The 22646-nt window shown below is 49.6% G+C and overlaps 1 protein-coding gene across 2 annotated transcripts in view; it reads right to left on the reverse strand.

Annotated features, from left to right (window-relative positions):
- PPFIBP2 (PPFIA binding protein 2) overlaps positions 1-22646 on the reverse strand; it is a 151353-nt gene that overhangs the window by 494 nt on the left and 128213 nt on the right. Inside the window, exons 13-26 of one of the 2 annotated variants that reach the window (XM_044919739.1) lie at positions 21708-21765; positions 20729-20767; positions 17565-17703; positions 16401-16433; positions 15849-15990; positions 15089-15217; positions 7941-8091; positions 7538-7649; positions 7212-7300; positions 6779-6901; positions 5483-5608; positions 4597-4785; positions 3321-3496; positions 2835-3017 (exon numbers count right to left, since the gene is read on the reverse strand). In XM_044919739.1, coding sequence (XP_044775674.1) covers positions 2921-3017; positions 3321-3496; positions 4597-4785; positions 5483-5608; positions 6779-6901; positions 7212-7300; positions 7538-7649; positions 7941-8091; positions 15089-15217; positions 15849-15990; positions 16401-16433; positions 17565-17703; positions 20729-20767; positions 21708-21765 — 1603 coding nt within the window. In that variant the 3' untranslated portion in view covers positions 2835-2920. Of the gene's footprint in view, positions 1-1066; positions 1133-2834; positions 3018-3319; positions 3497-4596; positions 4786-5482; positions 5609-6778; positions 6902-7211; positions 7301-7537; positions 7650-7940; positions 8092-15088; positions 15218-15848; positions 15991-16400; positions 16434-17564; positions 17704-20728; positions 20768-21707; positions 21766-22646 lie in introns of those variants that run through there. The other variant, XM_021685296.1, reaches the window with a different exon arrangement.

Below are 22646 nucleotides of genomic sequence, written 5' to 3' on the forward strand. Positions count from 1 at the left end.
TGGGTGAGGTCCCGTCTGACACCACTGGCACCCTCTAAGCTCATGGGGTTCCAGGGACCCCACATGCGCAATCAGAACAGACTGCGCTATCAAGACAATACATCGCTCATACCTTAGAGAGGAAGTTGCTATTTCAAGACCACCCAAGGCCTATGAGTAGTGGAGGGCAAGGCTGGGTGCATTCACTTCAGTGTGCGAGCCAAGGGAAAAATAAAATAAAAATGATCCCATTTCGATTCAGGGAGCCCCCTGCCCCCTCCACTTCCATCTTGTCCTTGGATACAGCCTTCTTAATGTGCCCTAAGAGATCAGTGAGCAAAGGACGGGGACAGGGGCTACAGCCAGTGGGCTCAGTGATGGGACCATCCAAAAGTAAGGGGCAGTGGAAGGTATAGGGCCTCCACAGTGTGAATCTTCTCTGTGGCTGGACTTTTCCTGCCAGCTGTCATCTGTCTCTAAGCCTTGCGAGGAGGCTTTACAGACAACTAAGCTGCAGTTCGCAGAGAGAATGACTTGCCTGAGGTCCCAGAGTCAGTGAGAGGCAGAGCAGGGGCTTGAACCAGATTGGCCTCCCTCCAAAGCGGCATCTCTCCCGGACACCATTCTGCCCCTTCATGATAGTTTGTCCCCATGAGGCACACCAGGATGTGTCCACATGCCCATGATTGCCATGAGGCCAGAGGCATGGCACAAAATGCACGTGTCTCATGGGCAGAGGGCAGAGTAGTGCCCACCAGGTCAGAGAGGAGGCCCGGGCATTGGGCTGACGAGGCAGGTGACCCGGAACTGCCAAGCATCTTGATTTCCTCACCAGCTCTGAGCCTGGGAAGAGGACCAAGACCTGGCATGCTTTAGCTGGTTTCAGCTCAAGGCCCGTGACCCTTCTCAGTGCCCCTAGCAGCTCAGGCCACAATGCTCAGCACCATCCTTCAAATTCCTAGCACAGCCTAGGACCCAGGTTGGGATTGGTGGCGGGGGGGGAGGTGGTCAGGCTGTGGGTATCACGCCAAACTCGTGGGGCCACCCCAGCACCTGGCCTACTGCAGATAGAGGGTCAGAATCCTACCGTGAGGCGGTGAATGTCTTGGGAGAGGAGCCCTATCTGCGTCACAGTGCCTTCCGAAGGGGCCATCTGTAAAATGGGCAGCAGCCTGGTCAGCACACACAGATGGGCTCGGCTTGTGATTCACAGGGATGGCATGCAAGTCCTGTCCTGGGAGAGTGGGTGAGGAAGGGGCCCAGGCCCTGGGGAGTGACAGCTGGGCAGGGCACATGCTGTTTCTGTCCTTGGGAAGGCCGGAGCTTCCAGTATCCCACACTGCTGTGTGCACACGCTCCCAGGGCCCATCCTGGCACCAACACTGAGGGTGCACGGGAGATGAGAAGCAGCCCTTCCACCCATGCTCAGTGCTCCAGCTATTTCTAGAAGCAGAAAGCAGCACGGATGAAGGCCTCAGCATGCTGAATACACCGATAATTTCCGGTGACAACGGGACCCCGTATGCTGATGCCCAGGGTAGGTATGGGTGGGCACCCTCAGGGAGCTGCTCATAGAGCTTCCTCACTGCCAGGAGCCTCCCTTGCCTCCCCTCCTCCTCAGGTAATGCTGGTCTGCTCCGTCTTCCCTAAGCCTATGTAGACATTGTAGATTTAGAAGCATCCTCTGAGAGCTTCAAGTATCATCCCACATTTTCCAGGTGGGAAAACTGAGGCCCACAAAGGGACACAAGCCTTGCTTGAGACCACAGAGAAATGTAGTGACATAATTCCATGCAGGGTTTGAAAACAGGTGCATGCAGAGACGCTCTCCCCAGGACACCCTAGGAATCAGGGACAAGGCCGGCCCTGGGGCTCGATGACAGCTACGCCCAGCGACCAGCCCCGAGGAGCACCTGCCATTCAATGTCCCGGGTACTGGGATCAGGCACCAGGCTGACTTCAGAGAGGCCCAGGTGGTCATGGCCTGTGGTTATCAGCCATCCCTGGGGCTGCTGGTAGTTTAAGAAGCAAACCAGAGCACTGCCTCCGTCTGGGACAGAATCAGAGTGCCCTCCATGGGGCCATCAAGCCCTGCCCCGGCCGCCAGATGGTTACGAGGTCGCTGTTATTTTGCAGATGAGGCCCAGGGGACCCAGGAGGGCCAAACCCTGCCCTAGGCAAACTGGAATCTCATGAGCAGGAACCCAGACTGGCAAGATGTGTCTCTCCGTCAGTCCCCGTCCAGACAAGGCCCATCTGGAAGAGCCATTATCAGTTAGCCAGCCTCTAAATCAGGAGGCCAGGGCTGTTCCCGTTCTGCCGACAGACCGACCAGCCCCCACAACGGTTATGGGCCCAGCCAGGTTAGTAGCAGGGAGGCTGACAAAGCACACAAAAGAACAGAGGCAATTTCCACGAGGCCGCGTTCTTGTCTCCCCCTCTGCCCCTGAGGAGGCTCACACTGCTGAAACGGAAACCGACTCTGGGGTCTGCACGACAGATGCGACCCAGTCAGTGAGCACGAGGTTCCCCACGGCTTCATAAGAGGGAGGTGGAGCCTGAAGCGAAGAGGCCCCAGACCTCCTCTGAAGGATACGGGGGTCCCTCCCTACTCCAGTTCCCTTGTCCATGACACTTGGCAAATGCCATGTGTGCCCCTGGCCAAGGACTGGCTCGGGGCCACCCGCTGTCATGCTGGGCAACACGCGGGACTCCATCTCCAGCTGTGCCCAGCTCTCTTCCCTGCCCAGTGAGGTTAAAGGTATGTGGCGCTGTTTGCTTTCTACATAAATATTGTCTTTATTACCAGAAAGAAGAGACCACCTCTGTGGGTAAGGCACAACACAGTTACGCTGTCACTGCGGCAGGAATCCCTGCTGCCATCCCTGGGGTCTCAGCCACAACTCTGTGGCCACAGGCCTAAGGCACTTAAGATTGCCCCTCAACGGAAGCCCAGCAGAGGGGCCCAAGAGCTGAGCCTCTGGGGATCGCCCACGGTCTCTGAACCCGTGTCCAGGGTTGTGTGTTTCCACCGGTGCCGAAGATGGCCACTAAGAATTACTATAGATGTACAAGCGTCTTTGCGTCTTTCCTCCTGAGTCCACCTTTGGCAACAGTCCCCAAAGGCTGGCCCCTTAGCAAAAGTGCCACTCCATACCCTGGCCACCCCCAGAGTTCAGAGAGAGACTGGCCTGGAGTACACAGCAGCCGGAATGTTCTGTGAGGCATGCACAGGGGCGGGTGGTGAGGTGCAGCTCTATGCGGACACACGCAGTGTTACGGTGAAGCTCCCGGGGTGCAGAGAGGACAGGTAACAAGGCCATCAGCTAATCCGTCCCACCTGGTCCAGCCCGTCCAGTTCAGCGGCATCGAGGGGGCTGAGGCCCCGGTAGCCACTGTAGGCCCTGGAATTGTCACCAGCACTGTCACTGGGCTCCATGGGGCAAATGTAGTCCGTCGACTCATCGAATTTCTTTCTTCTTATGTTTCCAAAATGCGAAAATCCTAGCTTCCTTGGCTAAAACACAGTAAGTGCAAGATTAGGAGAAGGGGCTTATCAAGTCAGCGTGCAGATAGAACTCACAATGTAAGAGCGGGCTCATGAGGAAAGGAAGAAGGCAAACAACTTCTGGAAAAATTCTCAACAAAACAGAGCTCCTGGCTAGAGAAAGGCCAACAGATAAATAATCTTGAGCAAGGAGAGAGAATCTTGCTCCTCCGAGACTGTGTACGAGAAACTCAGGCCCTGCTGGCCCACGAGTGACATTCTACTTTCCCCAAGGGAAACCAGGAACTTCTACTGGGAGCCGAGGTGGAGGCCCGGCCTCACACAGCGGCGGCCTCTGCGGCTCGTGGCACCTCGTGCCCCGGGGGGCCACACCGGAGAGCCCTGGGCAGCCCCTCCTGCTGTTCACGCTGGTCTCCCCCAGACACACTTGTGGTCCTGCTCCCTTGGGGAGGGAGGTCTGTGCATGAACTGTAGCTGGACCTAGGCATCCCCTGCTGCTGGGGACACGGCCTCCAGAGATTGTGTGTGTGGGCCTGCAGTCTGAGGAGGATGTGGTCCGAGGACAGTGTGGCTCAGGCAGTTTCTCACAAGCTCTGTGGGGTTCAGAGAGCCCCAGTGAGTGCTGCTGGTGCTCGTATGACCTCGGGACCCCTGGACAGCCGTGGACTGGCCGCCACCCCAGCACAAGGCCACTGGAGCGCTCCCTATGTTGGCAGACAGTTCTGAGGAAGACCCCCCCAGAGCAGTGTGGCCCACAGATGAGCCTGACCGAACAGAACTCAGAATCGTGAGCTCATCTGCTTGTGAGATGAGTCAAGGCAGCACTGGGACAGAGGATAAGCACTAGCTGCCTGAGAGCAGATGCTTCCGGGACATAGTGTCCGTGTACAGAAAAGTTTACTCTCTTCCTTGGACTCGGGTACACAGGGAACTGGCTGAACAAAAACAGATGAGGAGACCAAGCTCTGAGGTCCGGACCTGAGACAGCCTCCTCATCCGTGTGCCCCATGGCCCTTGCTGGTTTGGCTCCAGGCCACTGGGCCTGCTGCAGTACATGAGTGCTAAAAGGCAGGCCCCTGTGCCACCCCAGAAAGGGCCTGGCAACTCACCCGGACTTTGGCTGTGGTGGTCAGTGGCATGTATGCTGGTGAGGCTATTTTCTCTCGTTTTTCTTGCTCAGCCTCAGGACCAATCAGGGCATTGAATTTGGTGGTTAGGTGGCGTCTGAGGAGTGTCTTTTGTGGTGGAATATTGAGAAGCATAGCTAGGGTGTCCCCAGTGAAGCGTGGCTCCAGGATCTAAGAAACAAACACAGACAGACCACCCGGGGATGACCACAGATGGCTCCAGGAGGGCACACTGACAAATAGGCCCTCATGCACAGAGGGGTGTCCCCAGAGAGGGGCTGAAGCTCATCCACTTGTCCTGTATCCCACTCCTCTCTGTTTCCTCGGCACAGGGCCTGGCTCTGGGTAGACACTAACACACTGGTTGACTGCCCACCTCATTCTCACTGCCCAGCAGAGAGCGGTGGGTTCTTGGATACGGCTGTCTCCCCAGGTCCAGTCTGCTCTGGAGGACATCCAAACCATCCTTTCATTTCCCCACTGGCTTTACCACTTGACAGATCTGAGTGACAATCATGACCATACTGTGGCAAGGGGTAAGTTCCACTGTGGTGGCCAACCCCTCACTTCCCCAGCCACTGTGTTCCTCCAGGTGCTGGTGGAGATGCCATGTTAAGGCCAGACTTATGCAACCCATTTGTCCTGGATCCCTCTGGATCTGTTGCTACAGAAGACCTTTCCAGAAACCATCTTGTTTCCATGAGGTATATTCATTTCCAACTGCAAATTATCAAATATTTTGAGATTTCAATTGATATAAGGGTTATCAACATTTTTTCCTAGGATTTATGTCTAGCCATGAAGAAATCAGTTTCTGAATACCCCCATTTACACTGAAGCAGGTGGACTAGTCTAAAGAGCCACTCACGATGAGGCCTCCGTGGACACCACTCCCACGAAGGTTGGGTGCGTACTCCGCCAGGTCCACAGATCGCAACCACTCCATCACCCTGTGGTTGGACCACTGCACAACTTCTGAAGGAGAAAGGTTACTCTGTGACAGGGAGAAGGAGAGAGTGAGAAAGCTGGGTCTAACAAGTCCTACCTGTGGTCCCCTATGGAGCCAGCCCCTGGGAGTAAGCCTGCCCCAGATGCCTGACCAGAAGACAGCCCTCATGCCCACAGAGCTAGGTAGCCAGCCCACCTGCCTAAGAGCCTTCCCGGTTTCTAAGAGATAGAGCTCTCACAGAATCTTGCAAGACATTCTACACTGAAATATCTGATTCCAGAACCCTGTGACTCCCTAATCCTCTGGTTGGGACTAGTAAATGAAGGCACAGAGTCATTCATTCGGTGATTCAACAGAACTTGAAAGAGGACTATCATTTAAGAGTCAAGTGTTTTATAGACGAAGATCTCCTGGGTGTGGTCAAATGTTTCAGGGGAACACATATTAAGACACTTAGACATAAGTGGCATCTTAGTCTTCAAAATGCTCAGCGCTCTGACACACAGAAGGCATTCAAAACTTATTTGCTGAATAGGGAGAACACGAGATGGAAGGTGGAGGTAGGAGTTTTTAATCCCTCAGGAGGAGGAGTTAATCTTACAGCACAGTTAGACTTAGCTCGTAGGAATATAGGAGACGGGGTGTGACTGACAAGCCTTTAGCTTCGGGGCCCAACAAGAGCTCTGTGCCATGTAGAACATGACCAGGCACTTCTCCAGGACGTGGGCTGCTGTGTTTACCTACACTATTTCTTCTCTAGCAAAACCTGCTCACCATCCCCTGTGCACCTGGGACTAAAGGTCAGCTAATTTTGTAGCTACAAGTAGGGAGATCTGAAATGTCTGGTTCCAGATGGGCTCTTCTCTCTGTCTACTCTGACCCCATCTTGCCATTTTGCTTTCCCCTCCTTCTCCTTTGCACCACTTGCTCATCATCTTTGATCATTGTGATGGCTTTGAGAGACTTGTTGTTACTGCCTCTGGCCCTGAACATGGGTCTCCCCAAGAGCGGTGGGAGCTTAGAAGTCTAGTGTCTGTGGTAGGGCACAAAATGCAGGCAACAGGGGGTGTTTGGAGAACCATGAAGCACTAGCAAAGGAAAGAATCCCAAGCACCCTGGTTCAGAAGGCAGCCATGTTGCGCTGAGGTCACTCTTGTTTTCACACACCTAACCTTGCACACAGGGCTGCCAGGATAGGTACCATCCTGCCCTCACCTCATCAGCTGGCCGCCGGTGTAGGCAGTGGGGGTTGAAGTTGTTGACATGCAGCACATGAATGGCACATTTGATACTGAGATGATGTAGTTGGCTGGTAACTTTTAAAAAGAGGAGATCATTCTGGAAGAGAAGAGTTTTGGTTGATAAACCAGAGTTTCCAAGGTGACTAAGACCCTTAAGATTCCTTCCCAGACCACACACAGACAAGTCTACCACATCTTAGAAGGTGCACATGGACACACCAGCAGCTTCTCTTAGCACAATGGTTCCTACTCTGCCACCTCGGACCTCTTGTGTGACCAACAATACTATTTAAAGACCTTAAGAAAAGAGGGGGGGAGGTGGAAGCACGTTTACAATAAGCACCATGGGGATACCTGTGCTGAGGGCTTGCAGGGACAACCAAAACACTGAAAGGGAAAATCCTCACCACAGTTAGGTACTGTAGCATTCGCCCATCGACTCTGGACTCGTGAAACTGGTCTTTGTATTGTGGTAAGCCAATATCATCAAGCCAACCTACAGAAACCAGAAGAAACAGGTGTGCTCGGGCTCTTAAGAATGGGAGACTGTAAATGCAGATAAATAAAAAGCAACAAATGATCATCTTGCGGGTCCAGCTGGATTCCCCATAAGGAACTCCCTCATCTGCCTTTTCCAAGGAGAGCACAGTCTTTGAGGCACGCATTCCTAGGCAAAGTGCTAAGTTACCCTTAGCAGCAGCCAGAGACACGCATCTATGCTGCCCATCCTTACGTGTCACCCAGATGTGGTCCAGCAGGGCAGACTTCTCCTCCTGCTTGGTGTTGATAGCTTTCACAGCTAAAATCAGCTTCTTCCTGTGCAGAGGCTGCTTAATTCCCAACTCCTGAAATTGAAAGATGAAGACAGATGTGAACTTCCAGCCAGCAGCTTGACCATTGGAGGGTGCCACGTCTGGGTGGAGACAGTCCATCTTGGGGGGGGGGGGGGCGGTGGTGTGTGTGGCCGAGGACCCCTGCACAGTGCCCTGGGATTGACCTGCAGTGACAGAGGACATCTGTGTGTTTGTGTGTGTTGTGTGTGTAAGCACAAGGGAAGGAGGAGTGGGGGCCACACCTCACCAGACATTGGTTTGAGGAGAAAGGGGAACCTCCTTCCCAGGGGGCTCAGCCCTTACCTTTTCCATGTCCTGAGGGGTAGCTGACAGTAAAGTGTGGCCAGAAGTCACCCACTGCCGGGCAAAGATCACGTACTGGCCCAGACCGAAGTCCTCCAGCCACGCACACACGCGCTCGGTGCTCCACTGGGCAAAGGGGGCACTGGCGTCACTGGGGAGCAGGAAAACAGCAGGGCCCTGTTAGTGGGAGAGCCTGAGGCTGCATGTGAGCACAACGGAGCCTCAGAGAAAAGGGAACCGTGTTTTAAACCATCCAATCATAGGATCTCGCTGCACGAAATTCCACTAACAACACTCACTTGTAGTGCACTCAAGAGTTTCCGGTGATAACACCCGGTGTGAATTTCGAATCTGCAGCGACTGTGAGCACGGGCCAGTCATGGGTTCTCAGGAGGCCATGTTCATGTGCCGTTGGTCCACTTATGAGGCACACGTGCCACGAGCCCAGAATCGTGCCCCATTACGAGGATAATCATGTTATCAGCAAGATTTTTATGGATCAACACTGTCTTTAGGGAAATGCTTAGAAAACTAGGAAAAGGGGGTCAGTTCTCTAACATTAAAAAAGAAAACCTTCTAGGGGCGCCTGGGTAGCTCAGGTCATGATCCTGGAGTCCCGGGATCGAGTCCTGCATCAGGCTCCCTGCTCAGCAGGGAGTCTGCTTCTCCCTCTCACCCTCCCCCTCTCTCATGCTCTCTCTCATTCTCTCAAATAAATAACATCTTTAAAAAAACAAAAAGAAAACCTTCTAAATAGCTAATGCTTTATTAATGAAACACTAAGGACATTCACATTAAAGTCAATAGAAAGAGTATTTTTTTTTTTAAAGATTTTATTTATTTATTTGAGAGAGAGAGAATGAGAGACAGCATGAGAGGGAAGAGGGTCAGAGGGAGAAGCAGACTCCCTGCCGAGCAGGGAGCCCGATGCGGAACTCGATCCCGGGACTCCAGGATCATGACCTGAGCCGAAGGCAGTCGCCCAACCAACTGAGCCACCCAGGCGCCCTAGAAAGAGTATTTTTAATCAGGACTAATAACATGGGTCTGAGAGTGAAGCCAGTATAAGAAGAGAAAAAAAGAAGGCTAGAAGGTAAAAGTAAAAGATTGCCTCTCTTCTCAGATGATGCATCTCCCCACCTGGAGAACCCAAGAGAACCCAGTAAGGTCACTAGCTACAAAACACATGTCATATTTATACGACTTACAAAATCAATAGCACACATACTAACAGTTTTGTTAATTTAAAAATCCCATTCATAGCAACCAAAATTATACAATATCTAGGAGTTGCTTCACAAGCAATGCCTCAGTCTCATGTACGTGTGGGGGGGGACAGGAGGCAGTGACGATAACACTCAACTGAGCAACATCAAGTCATGAATAAATCAAGATCTAGATCATGTTCCTGGACAGGTTGATGGGTATTACAAAGCCATCAGTTCTTAAAGACATCAATTTTTCATGGAAGTGTGAATATAATGGCACACTTGAAACCTCCATGGAGTCTGGGGTGGGGGAGGTTGGCAAAGCAACTTTATTTCATTTGAGGAAAAACCAACCAGGATTTATGGAACGTAGAAAACTAGATAGTCTGTAAGGTTCCTTCCAGGAAAGCACCCCTAACCCCATGCTGGTTAAAAAATTGTTTTGGAATGCCTGGTTGAGTTGTTCTTAAGAGGAAGGAGTTAAAAGACCAGAATGACAAGAAAGCATGACCTCTACCTCTGAAACCAGTAATACATTATATGTTAATTAATTGCATTTAAATTTAAAAATAAATGTGACTAGGATGTAAAAAATAAAGTAAGTATTTTTTAAAAAAGTAAAGAAAAAGCATGATTCTAGGTGTCCTGGGGTAAGTGCTGGCCACGTGGAATAATAAGCCATGAGTAGGTATAGATCCAGGTTTTGTGAGACCTAGAACTTGTAAAATTTGCATGGACCTCCTTAAGAAAAGTACAAAATTTGAATAGGGAATTAGGAACAAATATTTAGAATAATAAATCACGGAGGATTACAAATTTAATCAAACTGAAAAAAATCATGGAATCTACAAATATTTTTTTTTTTTTATTTGAGAGAGAGAGACAGAGAGAGAGCATGAGAGGGGGGAGGGTCGGGAGGGTCAGAGGGAGAAGCAGACTCCCTGCCGAGCAGGGAGCCCGATGCGGGACTCGATCCCAGGACTCCAGGATCATGACCTGAGCCGAAGGCAGTCGCTTAACCAACTGAGCCACTCAGGCGCCCCGGAATCTAGAAATATTTTTATAAATTCCTACTACAAGTTTGTTATCTTTGCCGATGTATTAGATCATGTTAAATCAAGAAATTTTCAGCTTTTTCCAGTGTGTTCATATGATTCACTTTATATGAACAATAATCTAGAACCCATTCACTATTTTTGTTTGGAATTTATCTTTTGCTTTTAATGAATTACTGCTTTTGGTATGATCTGGAATTGTTTTGTTTCTTCTCTTTTTTTTGAGATACTAGTTTTTTTAAAATCAATTAACATGGGGGCGCCTGGGTGGCTCAGTTGGTTAAGCGACTGCCTTCAGCTCCGGTCATGATCTCAGGGTCCTGGGATCGAGCCCCGCATCGGGCTCCCTGCTCGGTGGGAAGCCTGCTTCTCTCGTTCCTACTCCCCCTGCTTGTGTTCCCTCTCTCGCTGTGCCTCTACCTCTCTCTGTCAAATAAATAAATAAAATCTTTAAAAAAAAAGAAAAAAAATCAATTAACATGTAGTGTATTATTAGTTTCAGAGGCAGAGTTTAGTGATTCATCAGTTGCATATAATACTCACTACTCATTGTATCAAGTGCCCTCCTTAACACCCATGACCCAGTTATCCCCATCCCCCTACCCACCTCATCTCCAGCAACTCTCAGTTTGTTCCCTATAGTTAGGAGTCTCTTATGATTTGTCTGTTTTTTTTTTCTTTTTTAAGATTTTTTATTTATTTATTTGAGATAGAGAAATAGAGAGAGTACAAGGGGGGGTGCAGAACGAGAAGGAAAAGCAGACTCCCCAGGGAGCAGGGAGCCTGATGCGGGAGCTCCATCCCAGGACTCCAGGATTATGACCTGAGCTGAAGGCAGACACTTAACTGACTGCGCTACCCAGGCACCCGGTTTGTCTATTCTTAATGCCAGAATACTTTCACTTTCAAATGTTCATTTTATCATTTTTATTTCACATTCTATTAGCTTTTTGATTTCACTCCTTTTCTTATTTCTGGAAATTGGTAAAAATATATATGCAATGAATCAGCGGGGTACTTCAGTTCTGAAGGAAAAATGTGTTTTTGAAATCATAGTTTGAAAACCTCGGTCTTGTATACCTTTTCAACAGTTCTACAGCTCTGGTGCTCATCTTCGACAGAATTCCCATGTCCTTCTTAGTAAATGGTCTCCACCCTCCTACACCAGCATTGTTCCCACAGTGGCAGACCCTGCTTCTCCACCCCCTTCCCCCGCTAGGTTCTTTCAGTTCTGGGGTCTCCCAGGGCTATAGTTGAACATGCAATCAAGTAATTTAGAGAGGACAGAGAAGGTACCTTCCAGGCGCAGCCAAACCACTTGCTTTACTGACATGTTCCAAAACATCTTTCCAAACTGCGGTTAAAATGACGTAAGAGATTATCAGATAGGCCATCCCCATGAAAGAGGGAGAGCATATGGTGCACTTATAATTGTATACACTTCATCAGTAAGTGCATTTCTGACTAGAGAGAACTTCTGTTTTGACTAAGCATCCAAGAGAACCAAATCCCTTGCCTGGGATTTCGCAGATCTAATGACTGGAAAAAGTTTTCACAGAATAGCTGCTGGTTTTATACATCTGAAATGTTTCTTTTCCACTACCCCATACTTCTGATACTGAGTGCCAAAGGACACGTTCACACTGGGACATGATCGCCAACTCTGCGTCTTTGTATCAGAGTGCTGGGCAGATGGGCACATTGGGAGGTAGCAGGAATCCCGGGAGCCATTTTTACACAGGACAGCTCGTCAACTAAACACGAAGTGACTGCACACCCCAACAAATCCAAACTAAATGGATGCCCAAAACTCAACTTTCCCTTGGCCAGATCCCCCAAATGCCCATGCTGCTCCAACATCATCTGACAGAAGGCAGTATACAGACGCGGGGGGGAGGTTGGAGTAAAGAGTCAGTAGTCAAAAACTGGTTGGGTTAAAATACCTTACTTAGCAAGTTTTGAAAAACACATGGCTTTGTCAGCACATTGATGGGACTCTCTCAAGATCCTAGAAGACACCCGGGTGCAAGCAAAGGACCCTGAAGCTTAGACTTTTTCACATTCAGGATAAACCTGATGCCATGAATATGGGAGAAAGGCAATAAAAGAGTCTGATTGAAGACCCTCAGGAGGCCAACTCAGAAATCATCCCTGCACAGAGATGAGATCCAGCCATGTTGAGTCTGCCTGACTTTAACATTATACACTACTGCTATTTCTTGGAAAAATAAAAATACCTCTCACCACATACCAAAATAAATCCCCAAATAGACGATTCAGACACAGTTTTTTAAAAAAATCATTGAAAAAATTTAACATGAACAAAACCACAAAGGAAAAGTTCATGAACCTCATTATACGTAAACATAAACATTCCATATGTCAAAGTGTCACAGAATAAAGTAAAACTCTGCAACAAGCCTAAAACATAATTTATCACAATTATTAGACATAGCTTCATGTCTTAATATATAGAGAGCAGATAGAAGTCTGTAAGACAGATAATAACAAAAATGGGCAAAAAATGCAGACAATTCACAAAAAGTAAAATGACAAACATCTGCAAACTAAATTAACAATAAAATGTAATTTTTTTGTGGGGTGATAGGCACTCTGGGCCACAGTGCCAACTGGAATGTAAATCAGTAAAACTTTATAGGAGAGAAAAAAAACACAATAAAATTCGTTCTTCTATAACCTCAGAGAGGAGTCCTAGGAAATGTCATTATCAAATAGGATTATTTTAAAAAGAAGTATTTCATTAGGAAAAAAAAAAACAGACTGGGGCTGGAGACTTTCTGTAACCAAGTACTTTTTCTACAGGGATATTGGTGATGAGACTTTTTTAAGGCTATACCTAAACAACTATAAATACCAGAGGACATTCATTTATATCAAATTTCCGCTGATGAGTAATAAAGGCCTTTCTTTTCTACCACCGAACACAGGGCCTTACCACAAGTGTTAGCATAAAAGCAGCAATCTCCTCAGGATGTCCTTCTTTCCCTTCCTCATCCTTGTTATGGTTAACAAAGCACAAAGACATTCACACAAAGCAGCCCTGTGGCTGGAAATGCCGTTTTTCCTTCAGCAGAGAAAGTTCCTGATTTTGGTTACCCCATCCCAAAATGGCTGGCCGAAAGTATGGGGGCCTCTTAACCATGTGGTCCTGCACTAAGGAAAAATGCCTAAGGGTCTTAGAGAAAGTTCTTATAGCCCTGCCAGTGAATCAACGCTAAAAAAATCGCCAGAATTGGAGCTGAGGTTAATCATGCAAGCTTACTGTAGATTATTTTCATCTCTGAAAAATCAGAAATGTTTAAGTCTAAATTTAAAAAATTGCTAGCAAATTAGAACGCTCTTGTGGAATATATAAGTTTTCTTTGGCTCACTTTTTAATGGCTCTGAATGGGTCTCTGCCTTCTCTTGCCTCCAAAAGCTACCATTTACTGACCATTTACTTTTGTAACACTGATGCCTTGATCCCGAGAGCAGGTAGAGAAGTCTACACACCCTCACATCTCTCTGCATGGCACCTGGAGAATACCTCTGGGGACGCCCATCAAAGCGCAAGTGGATCTGGAAAGGCCCCGCGTCTCGTACCCGAGCCAACTTGGAAAGCCTAGAACCCGGGGGTGGCTGGGTGGGGAAAGGGAGTGTGCATCCGTGGGTTCCCTTTCTCGGGGAGGAGGGTAGGCCTGCCAAAAATAGGATGCTTTAGGGAAACGTGCTTCTCTCGTCATTGGGATCTAGACTGTACTGTTTCTGAGGACTGATATGTGAGTTGTGCACATCTTACTCACTACCTGCACTGGTAGATGGCAATCTCAGAGGGATTAAATATAAGAGAATTAAACTTTATTTTTCACTGTCCAGTTAGATTTAAAATGTCACAATCCAATCCTGACGAAGGCCCCCAGAAGCCTGATCTTGGCTGAGTAACTCAGACTTCAGGAGATAGTTATTGAAGATGTATTTTGTGGAAATTGTCTGATGGGAAGAGAGGATCAGAGGATATGGAAAGGGATTTTCCTAAAACACAGGAGTACCGTTTCACCTGGGCAGGCCTGAGGGAGGCACGCTTTCTCAGAATAGGGCAGCCTAGGGAAAGGGGGCAGAGCTACTAACTGGAGAGTGTCTACCAGGGCAGACAGGGCAGGCCAGGAAAAGTTTAGCTTCTTTCCATGTTTTTTCATTCAGGCGTGATGGGAGACTCCTGTAGAAGTTCCCCTTGTGGTTCCCCTGGCACACACCCTCTGCCACCCCCTTTAGCTAACACCCTTCAGTGAAGTTTGGCGCCTTGTCTTAGGAGGCATAATGGCAATGTGGCCTGCTCAGGTGGCAGGGGACAATGCCCTTTCTCACTTTTACTGGAGGAGGTCGACCCATGAGTGGCAGAGTGCTGATGCTTGGGTTAGACGGGTAGTAGCGATGTAGTCCTCATAAGAACTTTAATAAAATACTTCTTTTGATTCCTCACTTCATAAATGAGGAAACTGAGGCACAGAGAGGTGACAGAACTTGGTTTAAGGCTCGCCGCTAGGAAGTGGTTGAGTGGACATTCCAACTCAGGTCTATGATTCCAGAATCTGTTGCAGACTGGTTCCAGAATGGTTGCACCAGAGCTTCTCAATCCAGCATGTCAAGGCACTGCTGAGAATGAATCACACATGTGCAGAGCTGCTGAGGTCCCGGGTAGGCCCGAGGGCCCACCACCCACAGTGGCTTGTAGGGAGCCTCTTGCCTTTACCTCAGTGTGCCTGTAAAGCATGAGCAACATCTGCTGGTGCCAAGTGGGAAAGGGGGAGAAGCTCTGCTTCCATCTCGGGAGCATCCCTGGCCAAGACCTCACAGTTCTCTGTCAATAGACTAGAGGGACCCTTACCATTTCTGACCCTTGGGGTCTCTGGTCCTGGAGAGCCTCGGCCCTGCAGTTGCCCGGAGCCCACCTCGTCGAAATTCTGCCATCCCTGGGGCATCGGTGTTAAAGTTCCCGGACTGAGTTCTTCGGATCCTGTGTGGAGAGGAGTCCATGGAGACTGTCAGGGGGCAGCTGGGAGCACGTAGGCAGGGCACCACCCCCTACGCAGGGCCACACCAGCTGGACGCTGGGCTCTCCATGGCACTGCAGCCCAGGGCCTCCCAAAGGTCAAGGATCATGGCCTGTGACAACGCCCCAGACCCAAGCCTCAATTCTCATTCTGCCTCTTGGATTTAGGGCATGCCCTGCGGGGGTCCAAGTGAGGAGTGATGTGGGGTAGGATGCCCGTTTCTGCTGCATTTCACAGACTGGATCAGTGGGGCCAGCAAGTCTTTCTTCAGACACAGACTGACCCCTGGGAAGGAAGAAGTTGGTCTCAGCCATGGGTCTCTTCCAAAGTACATGTGGTGTAAGCTGCAGAGAGTATGCTCAGGGTTTGTGGGAAGGAGTGATGTCTGGAATGAAGGGCAGGTAGGCAACTGCTACATTTAATGTTCTCCTCCTCTGGGCCCTCAAAGAGAACTCAAATTCTTCCCTCTAACGGCCATTCTGTTTCTAGTGCTGTTCCAACATCTAATTAAACAGGGGGCTATGTGGTTCTTTGCCCGTTCAAGAAGAATACTGATTCTAAGCAATGTAATTACGATCACCACCACCAACTTACTTTCCCCAGAACTTCCTGATGCCTTTGGGGCTCCGTTTACCATCTGGCGTCAGGGGAGACTGGGGGCTTGAGTCAGTGCCCGATGACGTGGATGAGAGGTCATTGGCCACGACAGTGTCATCCCAACCACTTTCTGTGTCTCCTGAGATGGAAAGAATGGAATGGTGTGTGAAGGTCAGAAGGAACATGACCTTCAAAATCTCGTCCCCAGGCCAGGGCTATCCTTCAGTGGGGGTGGGGAAGAGTATGCTCTGCCTACAGAGCAGAAAGTTACACCTCTACCAGCAGGGGGCTCAGGCACACTCCAGACTCTCTCTGAGGACTGGACAGGTTAAGGTTCCAAATCAGGGTGAGCTAATGTCTTCAAGTGCTATAGGTTCAGGGGTCCAAGTACTGGCGGGTAACTCCAACAAGGAGCTTCCTCCTTCCCCCAAGGGAGATGCAGGGATGCAGGCAGGAGGGGGACATGGCTGAATGTTCTGGAAGGGGAGGGTGTCAGGGAAGGGACACAAGGGCATCTCACTCTCCACCTCACCTGAAAGGGTACAGTACCTAATACGGGGGCACTGACACTCCGGCCACGATCTCCAGCCAATCAAGAAGCAGAGAAGCCACATGAAGAAGCAAGAGAGGCCAAAGTCCAGCCCAACAGAGTTACAGGGAAGCAAAGAAATAAACAAAAGAGTCATCGAGCAAGAGAGAAAAACTCAAACAGAAAGAAAAATAATCCCATGAGGAAAGGGGGCGGGGGAATGGTGACTGAACTTGGCCCACAGGGTCAGTGCGGTAAGAGGAGGCCTCACGTGAGGGGACCAAATACTCCCGGGGCCTCTTCCTGGCAGGCCGGGGCATCCATACACACGTAGGGAGAGGGAGGGAGAGCAGCAGGGGCTGATATACCGGGCCACATGCAGCTCCTGTGTGGGTGCCAGGGCTCCCTTAGATCAGACAAGAATGGTCTGAAGCTGTTCCAAGTCCAGAGTCTCAGTGTTACTAGGACAGACTCATTCAAGAGCTTATCTGGAGTTCTGCAGCCAGAGGCAGAACTGGCCAAGGGCAGAAGCCAAACCACGGGCTGGCTCATCAAACTACCAGGGATGAGGAGGAGGGTAGGGAGAGCTCTGCAGGAATCAGAATGTTCCCTCCTAAGCTCCACAGATCTGTTGTTGTTGTTGAGGAAAGACGGCCTACTCTGCATGAAAAGCAGCAAAGACCCCCCCAGTTCCAGGCCCTAGGCACCAAAAGGGTACCTGTGAATGGACATCCTTGCCCACTGGCCACTCCAGTTCCCTAAGGAAACACTCTCCCTTGGAAGAGCGCATAATATCATCCTACTGGTAATAGGGAGGCTGCTAGAGGAAGGCAGAGCCAGGAGAGAGATCAGGATGACAGAGGAGGAGGGAGGGAGGGACGGGAAGGATGTAGTCAGGGGTCTAAGAAGGAAGGAACAGAGGAATGATGGGAAAGACACGAAGGGCCGAGGTAGGAGGACTGGAAGAGGGCAAATGGGGGGTGGAGGAGTGACCGCAAAAAGAAAGTGCTGGCTCACAGCCTGGGTTTCTGGCGCTCTACAGGGCTTACCAAAGGAAACAATGAACCCAGACAGGGAGCCATGGTCTCTGCCAGTGAGGCCACCCAGAGGGATGACTTGTCCTGTCCACCCACCCCCACCATCCTCCAACTGTGGGCCACCAGCCCCAGGGCCTGGACACTCACTCAGCCTCGGCAGGCTGCTCCCTGTGGGCTCCGGATGGGGGGCAGTGGGAGTCGACTTGGCAGCCGCTCCATTGGGCGTAGCTCCTGAAGGCTTCCCAGGGAATGTGGGGTATTTGTGATCCACCAGGAAAGGGCTGTCCTATTAGAAGGGGAGAGAGAGAGACCTGTTGAATCAACTCATCGGCCTCAGACTCAAACCCACTTAGGAAACCTTTGGATGCAGGGACAACTCAGCTTTCCAAGAGCCATTTGTCACTCAGGCCAACTCAGAGACCTTGCAAAGATCACTTAGCCCAGGAAAAGGGACCAGAGGTCTGAGAAACTTGCCCAAGGGCCACACAAGGAGACAGGGACAGAGTCAGGCCCAAATCCAGGGCTGACTGCAACTGACCCTAAACAGGAAGTGGAAGTGTCTGGCAAAGGGGGCTTTGCCATTTGGCCAGATGCTCGGATGCGCGATGAATTAACAGGCATGAATGACCCTTTGAGAGCTTTGAATTAACAAACCCGAATTCTAGTAAAGGGCATACCTATTGCTTTATTATATGTATTTATGATACCATATATGTTATATTTATATATTATGGTAACAGTTATTTTGAAAAACACCAGGTTAAGACAAAGCGAGAAGGGACGCACACATTTGGAAGATGATGAGAGAAAACAGGCCAGGGGCAACACGCCAACCATTCCCTTGGGAGCTGAGGATCATAGTCTGCACGAGGTTCAGCCCCAGTACAACAGGCCTGTGCACACACCCTAGCCACAGAAAGGGTACCCAAAAAACAAGATAATGTAAAGGGAAAAGAACTGCACTTAGTTGGTCAGGATGGACACAATGCAGCCAGAGAAAGACAAATACCATAGGATTTCACTCACATGTGGAATTTAAGAAATAAAACAAATGAACAAAGTGAAAAAGATACAAAACAAAAAAAAGACTCTTCACTACAGAGAACAAATGGATGGTCACCAGATGGGAGGTGGGGGGGGGCATGAGTGAAACAGGTGAAGAGGATTAAGAGTACAGTTATCATGATGAGCACTGAGTAAGGTATAGAATTACTGAATCACTATGCTGTACACCTGAAACTAATATAACACTGTATGTTAACTATACCGGAATTTTTAAGAAAAAGGATATAATGGCCCCTAAACCCACAAACCTAAGGGAAACCCAGTGGAATGCATTTGAGTAAGAAGAGAAAATGAAGCAACATTACCAAGGAAATCGACTGTGGACTACTTGATTGGGCCCAGAAGAAAAGTAATATAAAAGTTCTGATTTCAAAACGGACAAGACAGAAAAGTAGTGGAGAGTTTAATGACTGAGACATCTCTTGAACTTTCATTTAGTTAAAAGCCGTGTCCAAAGAATTTCTGAATTCAGTGCGCTTATAAAATACAAGTCCTAGAAATTGTTTGAAATCCAATTCCTTCACTGAACGTGGACTACTAACCCCTATAAAAAAGCTCAGAAAGGAGAGATGTGAAAAAAAGACTAAATTTCCAAGGAAGTCTAAAGAACTGGCTGGTGAAGCAGAAATAATCAGAACCTTAAGACAGGGAGACCGCATGATTTTTAAATTCATGATGACCCACAAGGTAGAGATTGGACCTGGTCAGACCAACAGTTTGCAAATGCTAGTCCCTGTACCAGTGGTTCCGGTCACCTGGGACACTGGCACAGACTGAGTTCCCGTGAATCTGCCCCTCTGGGAGTGCACTCCAAGTGTGGGTATTTTTAACGAGCATTTCAGATTACTCTGATGCACAGGCAGACCTGGAACCACTGTGGTTGTGGGGAAGGCAATGTTCAAAAGGCTTAGGGAACTGTGACTCCAGGTTCCCCATGACACAGGAAATAGGGGGGTGGGGAAGGGCTCTCAAAACCAGATTTCCAGTTGCATTGTCACACACGTGCGCCCACCCCCCACCCCCCAAGACAGGGCAGAGACAACTGAGGCCGCCAACATGGGCTGCCCTGGGTGCTCACTGAGGAGCTGAGGGAAAGAGGACAGAACCTAACCCAGGACAGGCGGCCCAGACCTGTAAGAAAGACAACAAAAGGACCCAAGGGCGACAGAAAGGGCTCTCAGCTCTGTTCAGCCAAGAAGGACAGCTGGGAAGGCAGGACTCTCTGCTGGAGAAGGTCAAGGTCAGGACAGGACCCAGAAGGAACAGAAGATAAGGCTGGTTGTGGGGGAATGGAAATCCCAGCTGCCTTACGCTAGAACAGGGAGGCAGCGCACCAGAGCGGCAAGAACACGGGCTTTGTGTCAGAGGGACTCAGGCAAAGCGCTTTCCCTTCAGCCTCCCACAGCCTGTTCTATTGTTTCTCAATGGGGAACAATTCCTGCCTCGGGCTGAGCACACCAGGACAGCACATAAGCAGAGGCACAAGATATATCCCGTGCCCAGGACCTGGAGTGACATCAGTAAGTACAAGAGCAGTCCCTAGATCAGACCCCATCTAGAATACCGCGCTCAAGTGTGGTCCAGGGCACAAGCTGGAGAAACCAGTGCTGACCCTAAGGAGAATGAATGGGAACTTTAAAGGCCTGTGATCCACACACAGAAGAGAATGTTCAACTCAGAGAGGGCCTGAGGAACTTCAATTCTGGAGCAGTCAGGAGCAGGGAAGACTGGTTCATTCCAGGGGCTCCAGAGGGAGAGCCGGGCTCAGCGGGCACACACTCTAGGGAAGTCCAGAAGACCTATCTACTAGAGCTGGGAAAGATGTGATGAGCTCCCAGTCACAGAAAGCAAGGGCCAGACACCAACGCTAGGGGATGCCACAGAGATTCCTGCCCCGGTGGCTGACTGCGCCCCTGTGTTTGGCCATGACACATGAGCGCAGAAAGGGTAAGAGCTGTCCCGCTCCTCTGGCCGGGTGTGGAAAGCCTGACCTCCCCCTCCCAGCAATCAGATCGACAATGCCTTGTTAAGGATGAGTTTTTCGAGAAATCCCATCACACAATGACGTGAAGTCACACTACACAGCGGGGTGCATAGAAGCAGAAAACGGGAGAGGAGACTTCGTCTTTCCTCCTGCGCTCTTATCCCTTATAATTCACGTACTTCCAAAAGCTGTAACCTGCTCCGTGAAAACTCCAGCAGACATGCAACCACAAATGCATGATAGGGGCACACAGTTACTGTACCTTGGCTTCTACCCCTGGGAGCTGGTTCCCATTGACACACTGTGCAGTGGCAAGAAGGATTTCAATCGTGTGGAGAAAGAGACACCGTGTTAGTCGCAAACGACAACTCAGGACCACCCGCCTGCTTCCAGCTGCAAGGCTCATTCCCTCCCTCCCCATCTTTCTGTCAGGTAATCACCACCCACGGAGGAAACAGGTCACTGTCCACTGTCCACCCACTGGGCAGCTGCCAGCAATCTGACCGGGGAGAGCAAGAGGCACAAGACCACAGGGGCAGAGCCACTGAAGGGGCCCCATGGCTCCTGCCAGCTCCAGTCTTCATGGGTTTCCTTTGTAATTACCGGCGCTGGTACCCTGCTCAGACCAAGGGACTGCATGCGGCAGGGCTCCATAAAGGTGCTCGATCAGGGAAGGAGCTCTGGTCTCCAGTGACCTTGCGCAAGAACTTGGGACCTCCCCCTCCAGCACCAGGGACACCCACATGGTCAAGGGCTACCCTCAAGTAAGGGGCCACAAAGCCCTCCTCACATCTCTCTAGACTCTTAATAAAAGCTTCCTCTCCAATCTCCTAAATTTATCCCATAACTCACTCCTGGGCTCATCACTTTATCACATTACTTCCTCATTCAAAATCCCTGCAATGCTCCCAGAGTGGCTCTGGGGATACAGAGCCAGGACTCAAGACCTTCTAGGGTTTGATCTGACTCATGGCTCTGAACTTATATCCTCCTGCTCCCCACCATTTCCCAAAACCTGCCTGTGCTCACCTCTACATCTTCTCCATCAATTCCAGGCAGCATGCCCTGCCCTGCCCTGCCTCTGATGCCTTGGGCCACACCTGACTGATTTTCTCAAAAATTTCATGTAATTCCTGCCTCCCTGTCAGCTTCAGAAAGGCCTCTATAAGGTGGGACCTGTGTGTCCCCACATTGCCGGGTAAGTAGCTCAGGAGTCTTTATGGAGAGACTGAGGGGCTGACCTTGTCCACAGGTTCACTTCTCAGGTCTTCTAGGCTACACGAGAGTTTTTTCTGAGCTCTGGAAAAACACACAAGAAAGGGAACAAAGAAACAGTTACTAGAGAAGGAGCTGTGTCATTCATGCAGAGGACATACCAAGTATTTTACCAGTAGTCTGTTAAGTGGGTTTAGGGACAAGGTCAGGAAAAAGCCACCCTCTCATCACAACCACTACATAGGAGACTGGCCCATCTCGAGGGATAGCCTGGTCAGACAATGTGTTGCTGAGGGCATGAGAGCATCATTTAAATCCAAATCAAAAGGCCTCGGCATTCCTTGAAAATCTAGAATACACTCAATTCTATTACATCAGTGGGAGCTAACTGGTCTGTAGTCTCAAAAGAAAAGACTCTGCCTTGTCCATGTATCTAAGATGTAATCCAGGGAGGAAGGAGCTGTGCCACACTAGAGTGAAGATGAGTACATCAGCCAGCCACAGCTCTGGAGCATCCTGCTAGAATCTTCCAACACTTTGCCCTAGCTCTGTATGCCCTGACTAGTCTGCTCAGAGGAATTTGCTTTTTCAGAGATTATTTTGCAGAGAAGGGCATCAATTGTATAGAGAAGAGGCCATGCCACCAGTGGTCACAAGGGTTACCTTATGACAAGTCTCCTTGGCAGTTATGTTTCTCAGTTTATATGAATAAAGCAGAATCTCTTAGTACATTGGTCTCCTGTGAGTCTGGTCAGTGTGAGTTAATCAGTGTTGACTTCCTCCTGAGTGAACTCATAAACTAAATTTCTTATTGCGCAAAACTGCCAATTGCTGTCTTTGACACTGACATTTTTCTCTAGGGCTAAAGGCTGAGGGAAACAATGGCTCTCTAGAAAGTTGGGTCCTGGCCATGTAGGTTCTGGAGCCTCAGCAGTATTCTGGAGAAGCTTCCATCATACTTACGG

The sequence above is a fragment of the Neomonachus schauinslandi genome, chromosome 11 (assembly GCF_002201575.2).
Source record: "Neomonachus schauinslandi chromosome 11, ASM220157v2, whole genome shotgun sequence".
NCBI lineage: Eukaryota > Metazoa > Chordata > Mammalia > Carnivora > Phocidae > Neomonachus > Neomonachus schauinslandi.